The 24,430-nt window shown below is 40.9% G+C and overlaps 1 protein-coding gene across 1 annotated transcript in view; it reads right to left on the reverse strand.

The window, feature by feature from the left end:
* Positions 1-24,430, reverse strand: part of SLC1A1 (solute carrier family 1 member 1) — a 72,091-nt gene that overhangs the window by 17,375 nt on the left and 30,286 nt on the right. Inside the window, exons 2-5 of the mRNA XM_055578184.1 lie at positions 19,774-19,914; positions 3,744-3,836; positions 1,877-1,991; positions 364-406 (exon numbers count right to left, since the gene is read on the reverse strand). Coding sequence (XP_055434159.1) covers positions 364-406; positions 1,877-1,991; positions 3,744-3,836; positions 19,774-19,914 — 392 coding nt within the window. The remainder of the gene's footprint in view (positions 1-363; positions 407-1,876; positions 1,992-3,743; positions 3,837-19,773; positions 19,915-24,430) is intronic.

A 24,430-nucleotide genomic window follows, 5' to 3' on the forward strand; every position in this document is an offset into this window, starting at 1 on the left:
CATTATATATGCAGATAGTCTGAGCTTCTGCACAAACATAAAGCGGTTCTCTGAAACTAGGTACTAGAAGCCAGATTTGAAAACACTCATTTGACAGGTTCCTGACTTGCTCCAGTTGAAACCTTTTGGGGAAAAAATGAAGCCTAAGGGAAGAGGGAGCAGTGTAAGCTACAACAGGCATGCTGCTATGGCTGGAAAGACTGGGTTTGACAGGTCACCTGAAATTCCTCCATTCGCAGGTATTAATACATTGCCCATTTTTGATGGGCTAATTCCATCTCTTAGGTCATAGAAGAAAAAAAAAATCTTAATGAGTAAGGAGGAAGAGTAGAACAGCTTGAGGGCAAAAATCATTATTCTTACCTGCTGAAAACAGGCTTGGACAAGGTTCTCAGGGAACATATTCCTGTTGGAGACATGAAAAGCAGTATCACATTAAGACAAAAGTGGTTTTTGTTTGTTTTTGTTGCACCTAATACATTGATGGAAATGAGTATGCTATAGAATTAGTACTCTGGTTTTGGTCTCACCTTTGCATAATGCTTCCTTGTATTAAGATTTATTTTTCCCTGCTTCTGCTAAGTCACTTCAGTCGTGTCCAACTCTGTGCAACCCCAGAGACGGCAGCCCACCAGGGTCCCCCACCCCTGGGATTCTCCAGTCAAGAACACTGGAGTGGGTTGCCATTTCCTTCTCCAATGTGTGAAAGTGAAAAGTGAAAGTGAAGTCGCTCAGTCATGTCCGACTTGTAGCAACCACATGGACTGCAGCCCACCAGGCTCCTCCATCCATGGGATTTTCCAGGCAAGAGTACTGGATTCTTTTTCCCTACTGAGCTTCAATTAGGGGATAGAAAGCTCTCCTAACTAACCAACACACTTAACTGATTCTTGAGTAGCCAGCATGGTTGCTGTCCTCGGTGAAATAGGTACTAGCAGGTGGACAGGCTCAGTTAAGAGACTTCTTTAATATTTTGCACATTTCTGTTTTCATCAACGAGAGTCAACTGCACTTGTTCCCAAATTCTTTATGCCAGTTGCAAATATCTTTGTCATTATTGAATGAAATATTATGTAAATCAATGCAATATGAGTGTGAAAAGGAAGGAGCAGTTTCTATAAAAACTAAGCTGGAATGCCTGGAAATTCATTCAAGGCAAGTGAGTAAAATTTCTGTTGCTGTGTTAGGTAAGGGAAGACAACTGAAATAAAAAGAACAGCTGGAAGAACTCAGCTTTCAGCTTTCCTTGCAATTGCTAAGGGTTTTGTTGCTCTACTTCATGAAAACTGAGCCTGGAAATTGTAGATGATGCATTTATAAAGGCAGCCTAGGCAACAGAAATATGAAATTACAATCAACTGACACAAAGAAATGACCTTGGCCCAACATCAAAAAAATGGCAAATAAATGCATTTAAGTTTTAAGCATAAACAAAATACGTAGTGTATATTTATGACTCTCTACTTTAAATGCTGTTTTTTTTTTTTTTAAATTAACTGACCAATCTGTAGCCCTGATTGTTTCAGATAAGAGGGTTTCTCCTGTACAGTTAAAAAATATATTTCTTCAAGTTGCTTCAGAACCAGCCACCCAATACAGCCCAGCATCTTAATGCAACAAGTATCTTTGGACATCTCTGTCCATCCTAAACCCTGACAGAGACCCTGTTCCTTCCATTCCTTTGTGGAACCATGACATGGCAAGCAGGACTGGATATGTAACTTGCAGGGTCCAGGGCAAAATGAACACATAGAATAATTTAAAAATTATAAAAAATTTCAAGATGGCATTAGCAGAGCATTAAACCAAGCATGGGGCCCTGTGCAACCACACAAGCTGTATGCCTGTGAAGCCACACTGCTGGCCAGACACCCACCTGATCAGGTCTAACATGGCATCCACTGTGCTAACTTCAGGGGTGTTCCCTGTCCTGTCAATTTCATTCACTTTCTGGGTGACACCAGGCTTGATGCTCACCACCAGCACGATACCTGTAACCAAAGATAGCACCCACAGAGCATTTAGAATCTCCCAGGGCACCTGATATCTCTTGTGCATCCATCTTAGAGTACCAGGCAATACTGGGATGGGGACCCTGAGGAGTCGACCCAAAACACTAAGCCTCAGCAGGAACCTCAGCAGAATTACTGCCTTAATTACTTCCCATCTAAATGAAGCAGAAGGAACTCTTCCTGTGTGTTTTTAAAAAATGAGGGGCTGCATTCCAGAACTGCTTCTGGAAACACTTGCTGATGAGAATGCTCTTTTCTTCTTTAGCTTATGAGATCAGCCTCAGCAGGGGTTGGGGTGAGAAGGACTTATTTTCAAACTCAGGGTACTCAGCATCTTTCTGTAACTTTTACCCACAGATGCTGGTATTTTTCTGAGGGTCACAGAGAATAAGCCTTATCTTCCTGTCATACCACAGCCATCAAATATCTGAAAAGCTGTGTGTAACCCACTAAAGGATTTGGGTTAGGGAGTGTGGTTCTGTGGGACTCTTTGGGGGTACAATGAGAATAGGAGTTCTAAGGAGAGAGAGTTGATCTTGCTATAAAGAAAAACTGTCTTAACAGAGGGCATCTGGGACTTCCCTGGAGGTCCAGTGATTAAGACTCCATGATTCCACTGCAGGGGATGCAGGTTCAATCCCTGGCCAAGGAACTAAGGTCCTGCATGTTGTATGGTCAAAAAAGCAAAACAAACAGAATCTGAAAGCACCATTTTGGAGCTAATGGGTTCCTCTTGAGGTGTCCAAGTAGGGGTGGGAGGTTTTAGGAAAGACCAGGTTGATGGACTGGAGGGGAGTGAAGGAAAGGCTCCATGCCCTTATCACTCTTCTCAAAGAGAAATGCCCCTCCAAGCGGGTAGGACTTAAGGATGTGAATGCATTAGTTTTGCTGATGGGAGGAGTCACTGGGCAGTACAGGGGCCATGAATGGGTGTGGTCTACTCTCCCCTCTCAGAGCTGCAGAAAAGATACCAGCCCAGCTTTGTTCTTTGTGTTGGCCTCCCTCAGGAGCCTAATGAAATATGGTTTTGGTTTAAGGCAGGGTTCAGGGCCTCCGAGGTTGCCTGGCCTAATACAATTAAAATCTTACTACATCCTCAGTTCATCAAAGCAGAGCTGTAAGGGTCAAGCTGGCTGCAACATTTGAGTACACTGGCCCCCTCTCTTACCACTCAGAGCATCCTTCTTAAAATGTCATACTAGGTCACAAAGGATGGACCATACTTTTTTCACAAAAGTGTCAAAGGTATATGAGCAACCATAGTCTCTTATTAGAACAGTCTCCCTCTTTCAAGTAAAATTTATACTTGGCAAGACTTCTGTTAGCTCTGGGTACTATGTGAAATTTGAAATATACCGAAATGCTTTCTTTCTGGAAATACTTTATAATTACACTCAAACCCACTATTATAGACTAATTGTCAAGTTTAAAGATTAGCTCTTTGCTTTACTTTTTTCCACCCAGTGATCCGGATAAGGTGCAGAATTGTCCCTCTCTTTCTGTTTATTTACTAGAAACATTAATAAGCAGTACCATGGCTGAAACTCAGCCAATATTATATTTGTTCATATAAAAGTTTCTGTGCTGACTTCAAGCCTAACAGCTTCATAGAAGTTTTAACAATTGTACTTTCTGATCTTTAAAAAAGCGTGCGTTTAAAAAAACCAACTACTTTTAAATGGAAAGTCACAATTATACAGGAAAAAAAAAGGATTCAGAAATAAATCTTACCTAAAATTACAGCAATGAGAGTGGTACAGAAATAATATACGACAGCACGCAGACCAATTTTTCCAGATACGTTGGAATCCAGTGTAGCAACACCTGAAAGGGTGAGAAGTCAAATTATATTACGCGAAGAAAAATTTCCAGGACTGGTGGCAATTCAATCCTCAAGGTTTGGAAAGAGCTGAGCGGTATGTATTTATCTGCTAGGCCTATCTCACTCATTTTGTTTGAATAATTCCATATTCCAAATGCAGAATTAAGAGACTGAAGGCTAGTAGGGGGCAAGATCCCTTCTGGCTCAATCCCCACCACCTCAGCTCTTAGTGAGTGCTGTGTCTCTGGCTCGTGAGAGGGGTGGCCATGAGACAAGTAAAAGGAGTCCCCCTTTGGCATCTGCGCTAAGAACTTGACCATTGTATCACTCGACATTCTTTTGGGATTCGGTATTAGGGAAAAGTTTACCTTAAAGAACTGAGAAGGGTCTTTTATCACATAATCAAAATCGAATAACTCATGATCATTTCCCTTTCTGCCTTTCCTGTCAGGAATCTCAGAGTCAACTAAAAAGATAACTTTTATGTGTGATTATCAAGTCATATATATGTTCATTACAATTATCTAAAGAAAGGAAAAAATATAAAGATGAAAACAAAAATCACTTCATGTCATCAGCTATTGTTAATATTCTGGTGAATATTATTCCCATATTTTTCTCTCAATTTTTTGTCAACAGGGCTGAGATAGTTTTATACTTTATAATCCTCTCTCTTCTAAATACAATATCATAAGCATTTTTCTTATTGTTATGAATTCACCCTGCAGATAATTTTAAAGACAACATAATCTTCTCTCATGTGGCTGTACCATAAGGTATTTAATCATCTCCTTAGTGATGGATTTTTAGACGCTATCAGGACCAAATTCAATAATAGAGCACAGTCATTTCATTATCCTTCCTGGCTAGCAGATATCCTTCTTTTCATGATTTTCAAATTGCTTTTATGTTTAAAACCATATTCTGTATGGCTTTGTGAGACTCCTTAAAACCCTTGTTTTAATAAGTTGGGATATGAATAAACATTTCTGAGGGCACAGATAATCTAAGAAACTTATGGCCACATTGTTTAGATCTAATTTCAAAAGGCCTTTGGATGGGCGAAGGAACCACTTTTGGCTCGTTTCAAATGGTCAGAAAAATGACTGAATTGTTACTTGACTTACAATGGTTGTACGGAAGGCCAAGGATAGATACAGAGGTGGAAAGCATACATCCCCGCTTGCTAGAAACCTTTGCCCTCCATCAAAGATGCTCATAGAAATGTGGTCAAATGATGCATCTCTCTAACTGGACTGCTGCTGTGTGATACATGAAGCCAGGTTGAGAAGTAAGCAAATCATCTTTCAGCAAGTTGTCATTTGGAAGTTTCAGACTACCCTGTCCGATTTACAAAATGAGAATCACATTTTGAATCAAATGATTACCACAGAAAATGATTTTCTGAGTCTTCAACACGCATGAGTTGTTCCATAACTGTTACCCTGAAGTACACGGTAGCAGGAGAAATGAAGAGGTTACCATAAGGCAACCCCAAGGAAAAGGTAGCAGACATGCAGGCTATCAGCAAACACAAGTCGATTTTATATTCACTCCTCACGTTATAAAAGGCCTATCCATTTTTTTTTTAAGTGACTAGGGGATTACGCTCCTCAAATATAATCATACATAGTTGATGTTTGGGGAAAATCTGTAAGGAAGCTATGATGATGATGATGACAACAGAAAAAGACATCTCTCACTCTAAACACACCATTCCTCTGGCTGTTGATTGCTTCTTCTGAAGTTATATTTTGAGGGAAGAGGCTCTGGCTTCTAGCAGTCACCCCAGTATGTTGTTAAGGGTTCATTCATCAACCTCCAGAGCAAGACTGCACAATTACTGTATAGTGAGCATACTGTGAGAGTCACATCCTAGAATAACCTGGATGCTAAGATTCTATTTCTTTGGGAAAAAGAATGTGGTGTGCTGAGCAGACTTTCTTTACCTAATGTTCAGACAATTAAAAACAATAATTCTGTAAGAAACCATAATGACAAAAAAATAGCGAAATAAAATGACAATAAAAGAGATATTGAAAGCTACAACTCAGAAACCAATGAACTAGCTCATATTTAGTTTCAGTCTCTTAAAAAAAGAGCAGACAGTGATGCAAATATATAAGCTTACTAAGTATATTATTTGATTATAAAATGTTCCTATTCTATTTTTGAGCTCTATACATTATTTTGATAAACAATTATGATGATTATTCATGATAATAATGGTAGTTAAAAAAAAAAGAAAATTAGCAATCTAGATATTTAAGTAACCTGTACAAGCACCTGCTCCATGACCTAACGGAAGATGTATTTTCAGATATATTGTCCTTTGCTTGACATCCAATTTAAGCATCCCCATTCCCTAAGGTGCCGACAAGTGACAAACTCGCAGGGTGGCTGCCGAACTGTCCTCGGGTGTGTGTCTCCTGCCCTCAGGATTTTCTTCCAGCAGTGAAACAAATTAAATCTATGTGGGGAATTGTTTCCAGCATATGTTAACGTGTCTTAATTTGTCTTAATGATTTGGCCACGGGCTGGTGCCTCTGCTTTTATTCCAGGTCCCAGATGGCAATAAAAGGCTTCATAATAATGAGATTCTTGGTGGAAATACTTTAAATACAGCCCCCAAAGTAGTCAGCTCCTGGCTGTTGCCAGTACAGTAACTCTCTTGCAGTTACTTTCAAAAAGAACTTTGTTCCCCATTTCTCAAATCTACTGAGGTCCTACAGATCTCCTGGATATATCAGAAATGCATTCAAATTAACAGTCATACTTCTCCACATCTCTAGAGCTACCCCTCTACCTTTCTAGCCACCACTGATTGAGGGCAAAGGCGGCACCGAAATCCAGACTCAACATCTCGAGGATGTTGAGGATGGGGTAGGGTGTGGTTGCCATAAAGGGAGGGAACTTATGCAGGGAGACATTCCAATATTTGAAAACCTCTGTAACAGGAACATTACTGAACTTAACATGAATATAAAATGTCTGGATGGATAGTCTAGCCACCCAGTTGCCAGTAATAACAATGATAGTGGTGATTATTATAATGAAAATGACAATAGACACTGTGTAGTAAGCAATGACTGAGGGTTGTGTCATCTCCTTTGACGTTCACTATAACCCCACCAGGTCGGCATGATTACTCCCATTTTACAGAGAAAACTGTGGCTCGGAAAGGCTAAGTAACACGCCAGGGTCCTACAGCTGCCGAGCAGTGGAGCTGGTTTGGCCCCCAAAGGCCAGATCTTAACCACTATGTATGTCACACTGGGTCTATCCATGTGCTACTAAATTCTAGACCAGTGCTGCCCTGTAGGCCTTCCTGCGGTGATAGAAATGTTCTTGTGCTGTCCACTGGAGTAGTCACCAGCTACCGAGGGCTAGGGAGCAGTTGACATGTGGCTACTGTGACTAAGGAACTGCTTTCAAATTTTAATTTCAATTTAAACAGCCACATGTGGCTAATGGCTACCATACTGGACATCGACACAATCTCTAGGCCTCACCAGAGTGTCCAGCATTTCATGCGTGCTCAACAATGTTGAATGAACAGATTCAAGCTTAACTCCATTACCATAAACCAGGTAAACGATGAAGATAAACCAGATAAGCCATCATCTCCTGGTGTGCTTTTCCTTCCCCATGCTGACCATAGCGCTCTGAAGACTGAGGCTTATTCTTTTCTGGATCCTCAGTGCATTAAGTAAGGTGCTTTGTGAATTTTGTACTAAATGTTTCCACGTGACAGAAAAAGCTACACTTCTTATGTGTGTATGTGTGCTCAGTCATGTCTGACTCTGCGATCTCATGGACTGCAGGCTGCCAGGCTTCTCTGTCCATGGAATTTTCCAGGCAAGAATACTGGAGTGGGTTATCATTTCTCTCTCCAGGTGATCTTCCCGACCCAGGGATTGAACCCGCATCTCTTGCACCGCCTGCACTGGCAGGTGGGTTCTTTACCACTGTGCCACCTGGGAAGCCCACTGCACTTCTTATGGCTCCTTACAAAGTGAGCCCATTTCAAAGATCTCCTGTGTGAGAGATTTAGGAACTTGGCAGGTTAATCTCCCTAAAAACCACTCACACAGGGCAGTTTGGTATGGTTCCCAGAGTGGCAAACAAGAACGCTTTTCACTCATAACAGACCTCCATGTGAGAACACATTTAGCATTTTAGTGTTTCTCTTTTTTTTTCTCATTATTATGTGCTCCAACCGACTTGCCCCTCCCAGGGTGTTTTAGATATTTTTTTGCTCATTGCCACCCCATGAAATTTTAATAGCACAAACTGTACATCTGTTCATATACTAAATATTTGTGTGTGTGTATATATATATATGCTTTTTACATTGGAGAAGGAAATGGCAACCCACTGCAGTATTCTTGCCTGGAGAATCCCATGGACAGAGGAGCCTGGTGGGCTCCAGTCCATGAGGTCACAAAGAGTCGGACACGACTGAAGTGACTTAGCACACAGCATATGCTCTTTACATGAGAAGAGTAAACTTGCCGCCCACCCCCCAAAACTTGCTTCTGCTGCCTTAAGGCCACATTGCTCCAGTTGAGAGTGTGTGGTCTAGCTCAGTGGATGTTGTTCTCTGAACGGTAACTTAATCCAGACCTTGGACTCTGAAGACAGCTCCTCTCCATCAGTTCCTGTCACACCAGCCACATGTCAAGTGCTCACTTGTGACACGCAGCTGGTGGCTACTGCAATGGACAGCGTACAGAGAGAACATTTCCATCATCACAGCTCCTGGGTAGTGCTGGACTAGAATTTTGTAGCACATGCATGAAGTCAGTATAACACAGTGGTTAAGAATATGACCCCCTTGACAAAGGAGAATGGGGAGCTATTTAATAGATGCAGAGTTTCAGCTGGTAAGATGAAGAGTTCTGGAGATGCGTGGTGGTGGTGATGGTTATGCAGCAATGTGAATGTGCTTAATGGTAAATTTTATGTTATACATATCTGACCACAATTAAAAATAATTTTAGACGTTAAAACACCTTTTAAAATGAGAAAGAAAAGAATAAGCCTTAGTCTTCAGAGCGCTATGGTCAGCATGGGGAAGGAAAAGCACACCAGGAGATGATGGCTTATCTGGTTTATCTTCATTGTTTACCTGGTTTATTGTAATGGAGTTAAGCTTGAGTTCGTTTATTCAACATTGTTGAGCACGCATGAAATGCTGGACACTCTGGTGAGGCCTAGAGATTGTGTTGATGTCCAGTATGGTAGCCATTAGCCACATGTGGCTATTTAAATTGAAATTAAACAAAATTTAAAAGCAATTCCTTAGTCACACCTAGCTACATGCCCCCCTCATTCACTGTGGGGAGGTCAGATGGTGGGCCTACCTTAGCCCCAACCAAGTGAAACATCATTGTGCTTTATCCTGGGGTTTTACTCTAAAGACCCTCCCGGATTCCTTGCTTTCTGGCCACACCTTATGCCTGATGAGGTCTAGAGGACCACCTTTCCTTACAGCCCACTCTTACAACTCAATTCTTCTGGGCACTGACACCTGCCCTTAAGGAATTTACAAATGAGAAAGGACTGTCCACTAATACACCACAAAGCTGGTGTGGCAGGATCTGCATAGAGATCAAAGGGCGTTTAAAGACATTTATAACAACTAAACAGTAATTTTATCTGTTGAGTGTAATAACAAAAAACAGGGCTAGCGCTTTGTCTGTTTTTTTTTTTAATATCTTTTTCTAGTAATTCATTTATATTATAGTTTACAAAAATTATTGATCCATGTGGATTGGAAATGAAAAAAACCGGATCTTTCCCACCCACTTTAAAACCTGGATGCTCTGTGAAGCACTGGTGCAGAGAACAGGTACCATGGGCTTTCAGAGGAGCCAGAGGTGTCACCAGGCTGAGGTGACCAGGAGCAACTTGCTGCAGTGAGCATCTGAACTGAGCAGAGAAAGATGAGCAGGATTCTGACAAAGATTCTTTCCTTGGCCACATTTTAGTCAGGCTTCCAAGTCTTCTCTTAGGCCCATCTGTGTACTTCTTTGCAAAATAATTTTAGCAAGAAACCTCTTACCCTTGATATAAGATAAAGGTTCCTTATCCTCCACCGTCTCCCAGATGATTTCTGATTTACTGTGGCCTGTCTTCAACATGAATCTTGTTGGGTCGGTTTAGCCAGAATCCCTTGTCTATCCACCAACCCCCACCTAATTCTCGACTATAAATTCCCACTTGTTCATGCTCTGTTCAGAGTTGAGCCCAATCTCTCCCCTTCACTGCAGAATCCCATTGCAGTGGTCCCTACAACTGTCTATATGGTCTGCCTTCCCAAATTGACAAGTATCATTGAATTTCTTTTCTTTAACAAGTCCAGTTACCACTGCGTCCAGGATTGTCCTTTAAATCCAGGGATAGTTTTGAGGCTGGGCTGTGGCCTAGAGACAGATACACTCCAAAGCAGTCCCAGGAACTCAGGGGCACCTGCTAGCTCTTTAAGGAACCACACTTGTTTTTTCACCTCTGGAGGAGGCTTGGATGAGATGGGGTCCTGGCTCCTGACCAAAGCAGTAACAATCTATTAGAATTTTTTTAATAACAACACGGCAAAGGAAGACGTTGCCGTGGGCTAACCAATAGCATGTTTTAAAAATAAACACTTGAGGGTAAAAGTCTCCTCTGAGAACTCTCTGATTAAGCTACCACCCACTAGAGAACAAAATTTCGTGACAGTCTCTCTCCACCTTGCCATTAAGTTATCAGAATTAACTCTGTTATTGGAAGGTTTTTTTTTTTTTTTTTTTTTTTGGTCTGGCATTTGATGATGTTTCACAATTGTGAATGGACACATCATCCAAGCAACTCATTGTTGCACTGAGGCATCCTCTTATCCAGATGAGTCCTGTCTCTGTCACCAGCAGAGGCCAATGGCATAGAGAGAGACAAGCACAGACTTTGGTGGGACACCCTAGGCTCAAATCCCAGCCTTCTCCTCCCAGACTGTTTCCCCATCTATAAAATGGAGATTTAAAATGTCTCTGCCTCCTAAAGGGTAACTATGAGGAGCAAAGTGAACCATGGCATCTTACACAACAGCTGTTCTGAGGGTTAGAAACAATATCTAGAGCGCGCCTAGGACAGTAAGCAGAATTTAAATTTTACTCAGTCAATAGCCTCCGTTACTGCTGAATGAAATGATCAATAATGAAGTGTGTCACTGAGCACATGGAAAGCACTTTGCAAGTGTTAACTCTTTTGTCCTGCACGCCTTCCATAATCACATGGCCACTAAGGAGATCTTTTTAAAACATCAGTCGGGCCATTTCACACAGGAAATCCTTACCCAGGCTAACAAGGCCCCGAGGGAAGGGCACCTGTCTGCCCTGCAGCCAGGTCCACCAGCCCTCTTCTAGAGCCGACCGAGCTCCCTCCAACAACAAGGCCATTGCCTAGGCTATTCCCTCTGCTGGACTGTCTCACTCTCCCCTTCTTTTGACTGCTTTTAAGTCTTTTCCTCAGAGGCCTTCCCTGAGTCTCCAGGCTGAATCAGGCTCTCCTCACTCGGCATCCTATTCACATGACATTTCACAGTTATTACTAATGCACTCCTTATTTAATGTCTGTCTTTCTCATTAGACTGTAAGCACCCCGAGGGCAGGAGACCCAGATATCTGCCGAGTCACCAGTGTTCACCCAGTGCCTGCACATGGGGGGAACTCCATGAACATGTGTTGATTGAAAGAATAACCAAATCATCTACATATGGCTACCGGGCTCCAGGCAACTCTTCCCAGGCTCTGGTCCTCAGGCAGCAGAAGGTTCCAGAATGGAGCTCAGGACTCTGTGTCAGTCCCAGGTGTTGCCCTTATGATCTGTGTGATCTTGGAAAGCTGGCTTAATCTCCCTTCAACTTCCTTTTCCCTCATTTCTAAAGAGGTAAGTTCCTACGTATTTTCACTGGATTGCTACGAGGATTTAAAAAAATAAAAAATAAGGTCATTACTTCCCCAGAAAAAACAAGGATGAGGGCAGGCTATGCTCTCACTCTGTTGATCCAGGGCAGCCTGGATTAACGCTCCTGGGATGTTAAAAGGGAAAAAGAAAAGGCAGAGGAGAGCCTGAAAAATATGTTTCTGTGCATGCTTCCCCTATGACATCAGTTTTCCTTAAGAGACATTAATTACAAAGAAGTCCCTTTCAATAGGTTCTGTCACCTCCCAGACTATTCTGTGAAGTTAATAAAATTAAACTGGTTCCCAGCAAAATGAACTAAAGGCTCTCGCAGCCTTTGTCAGCAGGTCCACATTTGATGTTCAAAACATCTGTCAAGGAGCAGAGGGCGAGTCTCCTGTTTCTTCAGCAACCCAAGAGCTGTTTTAACATTTTTTTTTTTTTAAATATCATAAAGGACAGTGCTATTTGTATTTGGAACCAATTCTTCATAAGACCCAATGAGCTTTTATAGGAGGCTTCTTGTTCAATAAACATTAAGCCTCAGAGGATCTGAGGCGCTCAGCTACTCTCTTCAAAGCCTGTGCTTTGACACTGGGATAGCGAACAGCTCAGAGAGACTTTTCTAGCTTTCTACCACAACCTAGTTATTATTGCGCTCTCTCTTTGCTTCTTCTTATCTCAAAAAATTGGTAGCTTGGGTCTCTGGGTTGAAGCTGCTTGTTTGCTGGGGAACTTAACACGTAAGGCAGAACAAGCCTTTTCCGATTGTTTTCGTTTCCAGAATGAACGCACTGTGCGAACTTACTTGGTTTGGCTTGATTCTAATATTGGCCCTGTAGGTTCTGATGCCAATGTAGGGACTGTCTAGAAACTTCTGATAGTATCAGACAAAAGAGTAAATTAAAATTTTTCCTCCTAGGCCTAACTAGTAAAATCTAGTTTTAGCAAGAACTCTGCTAAGTCAGTTTGATCAGAGCCCCCGGCCCCCAATATCTGATCACTCTCCATATCTAATCAGGTTCCTCATTATCTATCACCCCTGGGTGCTGGAGGGCAGTCCTAGGTGCTGCCCTTATCTGTGTGATCTTGGTAAACTGGCTTAATCTCTCTCCAACTTTCTGTTTCCTCATCTCTAAAGATAGAAGTAAGTTCCTACTTATTTTCACTGGATTGCTATGAGGATTAAAAATAAGTTCATTACTTTCCCAGAGAAAACAGAAAATAGCACTTTCCATGCAGCATGACATATTACAGAAAATGATAATACTATGTCATAGTGCAGAGGTGGTATCTGATTACCCTGGGCTGTCTTTACCAAAAATCCTGTTAGGTCAATTTAGCCAGAATCCCCCTTACCTTTGACATTTCTTCACAGTAATTTTCCATCCACTGATCCTGCTACCCAGGTCACTGGCCATCATTTCCCATTGGCTCATGTTGCATTCATTTGGACCTGAACCCACTCTCTTTCCACCACTGCAAAGTCCCATTGCAGTGGTCCCTCTACCTACTGTGACAATCTGGAATAAATTCTGCCTTACCATCTTTGAGTCTTACTGAATTTTCTTTTAAACAATACTTCCCCACTGAAAGCTTGTTCAGGGCATTCCTTGGAGAGAATGGCATAGGTGGGAGTCACTGCTCTAACCTGTTTCCCCGTGCCTACAAGCTTATGTCCAGAATCCCCAGAAAGGCGCACAAACCCCATGAAGCCATGCCCTCACCTTCCATTCCCTTGCTTCCTCCCCAGGTTTGCAGCCTTCCAGTCAAAGTCTCACTGTTCTCCCAAGATTCTGTGCCTTCTCCTATTTTCTTCTGCCTAGAATTCCTGCCACTTCATCTGATTCCTCTCTCTTCTTCAAAACTCCACCCAATGTCCCTTCCTGCGTCCTCATTCCCAGAAAGACTTATCACAGAGCATTGCAAATGTAGTCTCCTTTTCTTGAAGAACTGGACATCTCTTTGTGTCTTGTGTGTCAGGCATACAGCCTGGGACATTGAAGATATGAATGAATGAACAAGTGTCTTCCAGATCCATGTATTCAACTTATGAGATTCCTTAGAATCCCTGCATGATTTCTAATTTTTTCTTAACAGGAGAAAAATATACACATTTATTTAATACAAGTCTTATGTGACACGGAAGCCATCATAAAGAATTAAGTTCCAAAGAAATGGCGAAAGTACTTGCTTTTATATTAGGTTGACAAAGAGAGGCAATTGTGGAAAAGTGACTAAACTATATGAGGCTCACTCTTTTCTTTTTTTTTTAAAGAAACAAAACCATGTTAACTCAGTTGAACAGAGCTGTGAACCAGTCTAGTACTGGTTTAGGAAGAAGGAAAGCTCATTCATGGTGAATTCTCTGGGCTTCACTATGTCAGAGGCTGAAGCAGGGAATATTTCTCTCTTGTCATTTTTCTCTCTGTTACGGTGGCAATAAGTGGCACATTCATTATGGGAATTCCATTCCTTATGTACACAATGTATCATTCCTTCTTTGGAGAAAAGGCACTGTAGAAAACCAATTAATATAATAAGTCTTCTGGCTTCAATAGCTGTGTTCTAATGCAACAAAAATTTCTGGTCTTAGGGAAATGTATAATTTGTGTGTGCAGAGTTGTTTAGGCCATCTTATCTTCTTGGTTCCCAAACAAGGTTGGGAAACAATGAAGGATGTGTTTCTTGGAATGCAGGCAGAATGCAGTGGTTCTAGACGTTACAAATGAGGTAAGATGTTCATTCTCAACCTGTATGATTTTAAGCTCCAGCAGGAAGTTTTAAATTTATAATCATCTTGAATTGGCAGTTTTCATAGAGACTGAACTATATTAAAAAATAAACAAACAAACAAAAACCAATGTTTCAAAAAAAGCAAGCATACCTTTCCCCCATAGCTGAAGTAGATAGTGGATGCTCTTAGCTACCTAATAGCAAGCTGTACAGCCAAATGATATGCGCATCTTCACCTCTTATACCTTCTTGCCAACAAGGGACTCACGGACCAGCAGAAGACTGAGGTCCATGACCAGGTGGCTGGAGGAAACATCAGTCCCTCACAGGATTAGCTTGTTTCCACGCGGTTAACCAGTGTTTGCTGAATTAAACTGAACCTGTTTCAGGGAGGCACATGGAATGATTCTTTCTACTGGAGCTGTGGATGGCTTCCCAGGACACAGCCACTTACGAGTAAATGAATACGTATTTTAAAAAAATGCCCTCCCCACCCTAAATAGCACAAGGATGTCACCTGCGAAATCTGAATTTAAAAATAGGGGGGCCTCCAAATACCTTGAGATGTCACTTTCTCTGCTCCATCCTCCATTCTTCAGTGTCTCTTCCGGGCATTTACACTCACCGCTTGGTATGAGTAGCATTTTCTCTGGATATTGGTTTGTCACTCAGATTCCAGCTCAATTACTGTATCTTGAGAGTTAGAATCTAGTTTTATCTTTTATTTTGCCAGAGTTCAGCTGCCAGCTTGCCTCTTATTCTTTTTTTATTTTTTTTTTGTAAATAAATGTCTTATTGGCAGTGCACCCAGGCCCAATCACTGACATACTGTCTATTGCTGCCTTTCTGTGATACCCAGTTGGAGAGTTGGACAGGGACCATATGGCTCAAAAAGTCTTGAATATTCACTTATCTGGCCCTTTACAAAAAGCCTTCCAGATTCTTGCTTGTAGGGAAACCTATTCACACATATATTCTGATAAATACCATTTGTATTTAAGCCTTAATAAATGCTGTTTATCTCTAAGCCTTAGTTAAACCCCAAACGGAAAAACCTCAGCCCCTGAAGGTGAGATCAGATTGTTGTCGTTCCAGCTTCTGCATCAGGGGAGTAAGACAGCTTCCTGTGGGGATGTTTGGGGAATCTCTCGGAACAGGAGGCAAGGAGTCGTTTCATTTCTATGCTGGGTATTAAAGAAAATGTGACCTAAATTTAAACTCACTGGCTGAATAAGACCTGGGCCAGGATTTCCAGAGCCACACTTCTCAGACATGTTCACAAGCCATTTCCCCTGCCATTTCGCTGGCAGTGGGATACAAATACAGCTTATAGACCTTAATGCTCATGGGGTCTAAGTGCAGATATTCTGCGTGTGGCATGGGTGTATCCTTCAGGATATCAGTTAAGGGTAGGATTCTGCTAGTGCCTAAACGATCTGCCTCTAAAGATGCCTTGAGATGATGTACATTGTGCCTTCTGTGTGTGTGTGTGTGTGTTAAAGCAAATTCCAGACATTATGTCATTTCCATCCCTACATAATCCTATACACTTTAAAAAAAAGATCAGTTTCTTATATCATTAAATGCCACTATCAGCACTATCAACAATTTCTCTTTTTAAAAAAATTTATTTGTATTATGAATAACAAGCTCTCTGTTAAATTAAAAGCTTTCATTTATTTATTTATTTTTGCCACCACACAGCACGTGAGATTAGTTCCCAGACCAGGGATCGTACCGGAGCCCCCTCTATTGGCAGCACGGAGACTTAACCACTAGACTGCTGGGGAAGTCCCTCAAAAATTTCTTGGTACCACCTAATAACCAGTCTATATTCAAATTTCCTTGATTAACGTTACGGCTTATCACATGAATTCTCCCTGTTTAAAAAAAAAAGCTATAAAGTAGTTTTATGTCAGCAGAGGCTTTGATGGCAGAGGTTTTGTTACTTTGTTAATTTGGCAAGATTATGCATAAGTACAGATTATTTGTCTCAGGTTTTACTGTCTCTCTGCCACTGATTTATGTATTCTTAGGGCACTCACTCAGCTCTCCTCTGCTTCCAACATGTATTCTCCTTTGTCCTGATAAATGTATGAAATAAGCTCTTGATCTGCTGGATTTATAAAGGCTTTTGAAACTTGAAAGCTGCTCTTCCTGTATATTTTCCACAGCCATCTTCTGCTTCACCCTCCTGGCTCTGTGCTGGGTTGGGAGGCTGAGGATCACTGCAGGCTTTGGGGAAAGGACCACACACCAGGTAAAGGTGATGCTGAGCTCAGGGGCAGGGGGCAGAGCTGGGTAGCAGAAGGGCAGGGAGACTACCAGAGGCAAGGCTGGAAGGGTACAGAGCAGAATCCATCCCACCTACTTCTTCTGTAAGGAATGAAGGGAAGAAGGAAGGAAGGAAATAAAGGGAGGGCAAGGAAGGAAGGAAAAAAGAAGAAAGAAAATACAAAACAAAAAAACACAAAAATAATGTGTGTTTGCCTTGAAAACATAAAAGAAAGCTCAGTGCTCATTTTTTCTTACTAACTGAATCTAGTCATTGTTAGCCATTTGATTTTGGTCCTAACTTTTAAAAATGTATATAAATTTTAATAAAATTTGTATTATATACAATATCTAATTTATTTTATCCTCCTACTTTATATTAAACAGGAACATTTTCCATCTTCATTAAATATGTTTCCAAAACAAAGTTTTTAATAGGTGCATAGAATCCTAACTTATGGGTATAACATATATTCAGATTGCTTATACTTTATCACCATTATACAAACAAATATTACCATGAATACCCTTGTACCTAAATCTTTGAACCTATCTCTGATGATTTATGTTAAATTCATCAGAATAGAAATGTGAGGTGGAAAGATCAGAACATGTTCCAAACCTCCCCCCAGAAAATTTGTTCCAATTATACAGTAACTGAAAGAGTGATTGAGCCTGTTTTCCCATAACCTTGCCTTAGTACTGTTATTATTTTTTCCTTTTAATCTGAAAACTTTAAACACAAATTATCATCATTGTACCCATTCCTGCTTTGTTCATGTCCTTTGAATCTTTGACCATTTTATCACTTTATGTCAAAAGAATGGATAGTGTTTAACTGTGGGATTTGGTGAGGGAAAAGTGTAAAAATTTCCAGACCTGTGCTACACATTCAAAAAGCAGCTGGGCTATGCACGTGGAATGCAAATTATTTTCCTAGATTATTTGCAAGGCTGAGCTAGCACTCAAAACGGACCCCAAAAATCTTACTTGTTATCAATGCCAAGTATATATTTTCAACATCTAATATTATCCAACTAGTATATTCACACAATATTGTTACCTTTTCTTATGAAATCTGGCTTACTGCATGGGTTTTGGATTTGCTGCCTAATCTGGATCAACTTTCCATACCTTCCTCCATAGATGTAAGTATCAATCACAAAGTAGTTTATGAGCCTTTGTGCAACTGCATGCAAAATACAGTACCTATGTACAACTTTGAACATTTTTCTTGGGAGAGAGTCCAAAGCTTTCATCATGTTCTCAAAAGACCCTAAGAAAAGATTACAACTCTTTGATATGGAGAAAATTCTGAGGGTTTCTAGAACAGCCATCTCCACACGAGAAGGCAGGTAATATGAGTGAGTAAAGTGGACGAGGTATCGGGCACTAGGGAGTGACAAGAACTGTGGCGTCTCACATGTATTTGCACCAACTAAACACAGTAGCTGTTTCTCAGCTCTGGTGTGTGGGGAACTGGCCCCAGTGTTTACTGATCTTAGTTTTTTTTCAGAAGAAGCCAGAAATATGGATGTTTACATGAAGTCTTCCAAATTTTAAATGCCTCCAATAATTTGAAGTTAAACAAATAATCATTATATGGTACAAATGACTGGTCTGCTGATTTGGCCCTCTGGCTGCAGGCCCTAAAAGAAACCGGGCATTTCAAAACATAATTATGTTCTCTTTAGGTCTATAATAAGCCAAGAACACCAAGACCACTTAAGAACTAGGCTTCCAATGGACTCTGATCTGATTGGAGTTTGGCACTTCAAAAGTTCAATGGCTAAATCTACAGCTGAAGCAATGCAGTTGCTGAAAGCAGCAGACCCTGACACCCATCCATCCTTCCCCAGCCAATGTCCAGTACTCTACAGAGATCAGTCCTACATCTCTAGTGGCAGTAGAGAAAAATGTTCTAGAAGAGGATATGTCAAGAACCCTAATTGCATGGTTATATAAAACTGTGATTTTCAAGTTGGCAACGCTAGCAATTGCTGCATTTCACCTACTGCCAGAATGAGAAAAAGCCAGGAAAGTATGGAAGCCACAGAGGAGCTAACCATACCCAGACAAATGACGTTTTTATAAAGCCAGTTAATCTCTACCTACATAAGGGAGTGTGCTCTATAAAGATACCCTGCAACATAACAATTCATAAGGGAAAAATCATTTCCAAATTCAAGTGTGTCCAAGTTCAGTTTTAAAAACACCCGGCTTTTGAAATATGGTACCAGCCCATCATTAAAACTTTCCCACAACATGTGACTACTGGTCCCTGGGCAGATTTCCAGGGCACATATGTAGTAAGTTCTGAGGTCTGTGGAGGAGTGGAAGTAAGTGAGCAGAGGGAACAGAGGACCCTTCAGGCTGAAAGGGTTGAGGCATGATGGCTGCAGCTGAGAAACAAATGAGTCAACCACAGAAAACATGATCCAAACTGATAACCACATTTTGCCTGAGGATGCTGGCTGACAGGAAAGAAAGAAAAGTGAAAGTGAAGTCGCTCAGTCATGTCCGACTCTTTGCGACCCTGTGGACTGTAGCCCACCAGGCTCCTCTGTCCATGGGATTCACCAGGCAAGAATACTGGAGTGGGGTGCCATTTCCTTCTCCAGGGGATCTTCCCGACCCAGGGATAGAACCCTGGTCTCCTGCATTGCAGGCAGACGCTTTACCCTGTGAGCCACCAGGGAAGCCCACTGGCTGACACGGCAGTGACCAAATACCCCCTTTTCTTTTCCTTCCTCACGAGACATTCTACAGCTGGTCAAACAAAGATCTGAGATGTGGTTGGCAGTGCTACAGGCAAAGCAATGCCACGTTGTGAATAATGAAGCATTTCACTCAAGCAAATATGTACTTTCCAAGGGAGGTATACATGTGTGTATGGTACATTAGATGCATTTTGATTTTTTCCTTAAGAACAACTCAGGTGATTAGATGGCTCCTTAATCACAGAGAACATCAGTTTTCTAAAGGTACCTGTAATCATGCTGGATACAATTAATGGTAAAATGATGAGTTTCAGCATTCTCATCAGAATTTCTCCAGGAAAGGAAAAGTAGAATTTCTCCAGGTTAGATAGCTTGCTGTATTCTCGAACCAAGACTCCTGTAACAATCCCTAAGAAAAACAATGATTGGGAAGAAGAAAGGAACAACATTAGATTTTTTTTTTTGTATACATTTCTATGAACAAAATCCCCCAAATACAATTTTTAGTGGCAAGAAAAATAATTTTGATGATCTTCCTTGAGTTGGCAAATATTAGACTTAAAAAACAAAATTGCATTTTAAAAGGTAATGAGTAAATCTGTAAAAAGTAAAATTCGTGTGAAAGCTTTTTTCATCTCCTTTCTTCCCCTGCAATTATATTATCATGACAAAACATCAAAGAATACCATGAGAAGGAAAAAGAAAAGTTCAATCTTAGCCAGTCCAATATAACAATTGTTTTACACACCACTTTTATTGTCTATCTATAGATATTTTATATATTTTATACTTTACATATCAGTTTGTATTTTCTCATATTCTTTTAATAAAATTTTAGTAATACTCTTCTCTTTTTATTGAAGTAGAGTTGATTTACAATGTGTTAGTTTCACAGCAAAATGATTCAGTTATACATGTTTTTCAGATTACTTTCCCTTATAGGTTATTACAAAACACTGAGTATAATTTCCTGTGCTATATGGTGGGTTGGTTATCTATTTTAAATATAGTAGGGAAATGTTCAATATTAATAAACAGTATGCATTATCTGAAAGCTTGCCTTAATACGATGTCAGTATGAACTCTCTTACTTGTGAGATGATTCTGACAACTAAAAATCACAAATTTTAAGTATTTCTTCTTTATCTTCTTCCAAACCTTCCAAGAACACCCAGTCGCCCTACTCCACCCTATTCCCATCAACTGCCACTCCCTACTACCTTCTATTAATCCAGAAAGAAAATGGGTTGGGATGACTCACACATCTTTTTTCTCTTCATCAACCTCTGATGGATGACATGCTAATTGGGAGTAAAATGACTAGAGGGCAGGAACCTTCAGGAAGGATATAACTAGATATGTTAATTTGCAAGTGCAAATAATTAGTATGTGAAAATTTAGAGTTAATTTGCGTACAGTTAAGAATGCTAGAGCAAATGAAGAGATGTGAATTATAATCAGTAGTAGAGTTTTCATTTAAATTCTGGTATACTTCTCATGCCCACTGTGCTGTGCTGTGCTTAGTCGCTTAGTCGTGTCTGACTCTTTGCGACCCCATGGACTAGCCCGCCAGGCTCCTCTGTCCATGGGGATTCTCCAGGCAATAATACTAGATTGGGTTGCCATGCCCTTCTCCAGGGGTCTTCCCAACCCAGAGATTGAACCCAGGTCTCCCACATTGCAGGCAGATTCTTTATCATCTGAGCCACCAGGGAAGTCCCTAAGTAACCTTATATGAAACATTTATAAGTTACATTAGATAAGTAACCTTATCTTTAGCTTTTATTTTCCTACATATTCCAACCTTTGCCTTGATCTCTATTTTGTACATACATTATTGAATGTATTTCTGATCAGCCATTTTAAATTATTTTTGGAGCAAACCTATACACGTAAACATTTTTGAAATTGCAGTTAAAGCAAACAAACAAAAAAGCCTCTGTATTTTTTATCCTTTTTGATACGGATTTCAAAACTTAAGTGTTAGAGACTCCAGAATGGTTAAGAACACCAAGGATTCAAAATATTTTAAGCAAATATTAAAAGCACGTTGTGCTTACTACTTAATTAGCTATGTTCAGCTGTTCTATACGGAACATAAATACATTGTTCTGTAAGGATGCTCTGTGATGTTCAGTGCTTTAACCAAACAAACAGAAAAACCAGATACTCTCTCTCTTAGTATTCAGGCTGCTTCAAGTAAAATTTTGGCTTGTATGTCAAAGAAAGCTCTGTATGTAAAAATAAAGGAGATGTGTCTGTGCTTAAAAACCAGCCACAAAAGCACTCTGTTGGGTAGCAAAAGAACCCATGTGCTCCCATCTTAGGGTTTATATTACCATCAATTAACTGTGCCTCTAATCATCTCCACCCCAAATGAATGCAAGGCAGTCAGAAAGAAATATTCTTCCTATTTTTCAGCCTTTAACCAGATATGGATTTTTAATGGTAGAGATAAAAGAGTCTCCATAAGGAGTCATTTAAAAGCAATCAAAGGTGACAAGCACAATGAATAAGTTACTGTATTTAGAAATGAAAGCCTTCTATCAAGCTTGTTCTTGAAGTTGAGTATCACAAATTATATTCCGATATTTGTTGACTGAAAGGAGAATACAAACACCAACCAAGACTTGGAAAAGCAGTTGGGAGATTCTCTCTGGGCCAGAGATGTCATCCCAGGACCCTCAAGAACAAAAAATACTGGTGAATGACCTCAGCCAGGAGTTAACATTTGTGAATGGATGTGCTACACCTTGGTCTCAAACACATTTGGAAAAATGAGATGCAGGATAAGAGAAAAATCACTGGAAGATTTGCCAGGTTCCAAGATGAAGCCAGAATTTCACAGTGTACATCCTTCCCTGCCCTTTTCCAGAGTCAGAATCTTGGAATGGATGAAGGAACATGGAGAGGTTTATCCACAGCCAAGGGCTGCTGGGATTAAGTGCCCACCCAGGGGTACACAGGTCAGATGCACATGGTAGGACCACTCCCAGAACCAGAGAAGATGAAGCTTAAGAACCTTCCTGAATGGTATATCTATACAGAGGCCTTCAGCAGGTCCAGTAAGTAAGCCCAAAGGTACAACTGTTACCTAGATGGTTGCAGCCCTTTAATTACCAGGAACTCATCCTTGGGCTGCTTTTCCCCACACAGGCAGGAAGATCCCAAGCAGGTACTAAGATGGTTGGGAAGTATATGGTGTTAGGAGAGCCGGATCCAGTTCTGGTTCCACCATCTACAAAGTACATAACTTGGGTCATAAGTTTAACTTCTCCTGTTGTCGACTGGTGGGATTGGAGGTAGGGCAAAAGGGCTGCTCTCAAAGGTGCCTTCAGAGGGCCAAGATGCTGTGATCATCTCTGAGTCTTAGTGTCCTCAATTTTAAAATAGGATCATAAAACCATCTCATTGGCTCCTGGAGAGCTGGCCATGTTTTTTACATGAAATGGAAATACATTGGTAAAACAAGGAAGGGAGAAGCTAGGGAGGAAAACAAGACCATAGCTAGAAATTTCTTATTCCAGTTTAAAACCTTAAGCTTAAAAGGGATGATATGGACTTCTCTGGTGGTCCAGTGGTTAAGAATCTGCCTGCCAATGCAGGGGTGATAGGTTCCACTCCTTGTCCAAGAGGATCCCACATGCTGCAGAGCAAGCCCATGTACTACAACTACTGAACCTGTACACCCTAGAACCCGTGCTTTTCAACAAGAGAAGCCACCGCAGTGAGCAGCCCATGCACCATAACGAGAGAAAGCCCACGTGCAGCAACAAAGACCCAGCACAGACAAAAATAATGTTTTTTGTTTTTTTTTTAAATAGAAAAGATACACAGGACGTCATTGCTTCACGCCCATGTTGTCTCAAACAATTGCCAGTCCAGTAGCCCTATTTTGGAGGTAATGGGATGCTTTGTCTTCCTGAAAAGTTTATTTAAAACATATTGTTTATGAAATAATTCTGGAGATCAAAATAAAAGGTCATAAATAATTAACTGCACCAACCTATCCACTCCTTTCCCCTCACCATTTCCCAGGTCCTACCCAAACTTTGTTCTTATGCACGTTTTTTTTTTTTTTTTTTAGTACTGCAATCTAGCAGATAACTCAACATCCTGCCCTATTAAATACTGTCCAGCAGAAGAAAATAACTAATTTTAATTTTAAACAAAAAGAAGCAAAATCTCACCACGGCCCTTTCAACAAAGAATGGGAGCACTTTGCTAGAGCTGCCAGGCATCAGTGTGCGGTGAGGAAGGAGGGGCAGGGGGCAGCTGGGGGCTGAGGGCACGAGGCACAGGTCCCATGCTGTTCTTCCGGCAACACACACTGCCTGGGTAGCTAGCAGGGGCGGAGGGAGGGCCTTTCCTCCTCAGTCCAGGATCTGGCAGCTGAATCAGTGGCTGTGAAGCCTGATTTGTCCACAACTAAAGGCACTTGTGGAAATCCACTTCCAGCCAAGAGTGAGTCCTCAGGGAAGCCAGTGTGGCCTCTGAAACGTCAGCTGCAAGATACCACCCAGAGTGGACAGGGACTTCATGCTCTCCCTTCTCATTTCACAGGGGCACTACCCAATCTTTGTTCTTATGCACATGTGTTCTTTACAGTTATAAAAATTAATCTGGGGATAGTAGCTGAATTGCATTTGATTCAGATTGATAAAAACAGCACTATTCCTGTTTTAGGGTATTTGCAGAAAAGAGATTAAAATCTTCTGTGGTTTTTAATCAAAGCCCCAGAATAGTTCTCTGTTTCACAGATTGAATCTGTCTTGATTAAATAAGAACTATTGGCAAAGGAAAATACATTTTTAATTACCACTGAAATAGTTATCTAGCCATGCTGTCATGTTATGTACTATTTTAAGCACTAGATTAAGCCCCTCGGGAGGTAATTGAGTGTTGATAACCAGAAAATAAAAAGT

This window comes from Bubalus kerabau, chromosome 4, assembly GCF_029407905.1.
Source record: "Bubalus kerabau isolate K-KA32 ecotype Philippines breed swamp buffalo chromosome 4, PCC_UOA_SB_1v2, whole genome shotgun sequence".
NCBI lineage: Eukaryota > Metazoa > Chordata > Mammalia > Artiodactyla > Bovidae > Bubalus > Bubalus kerabau.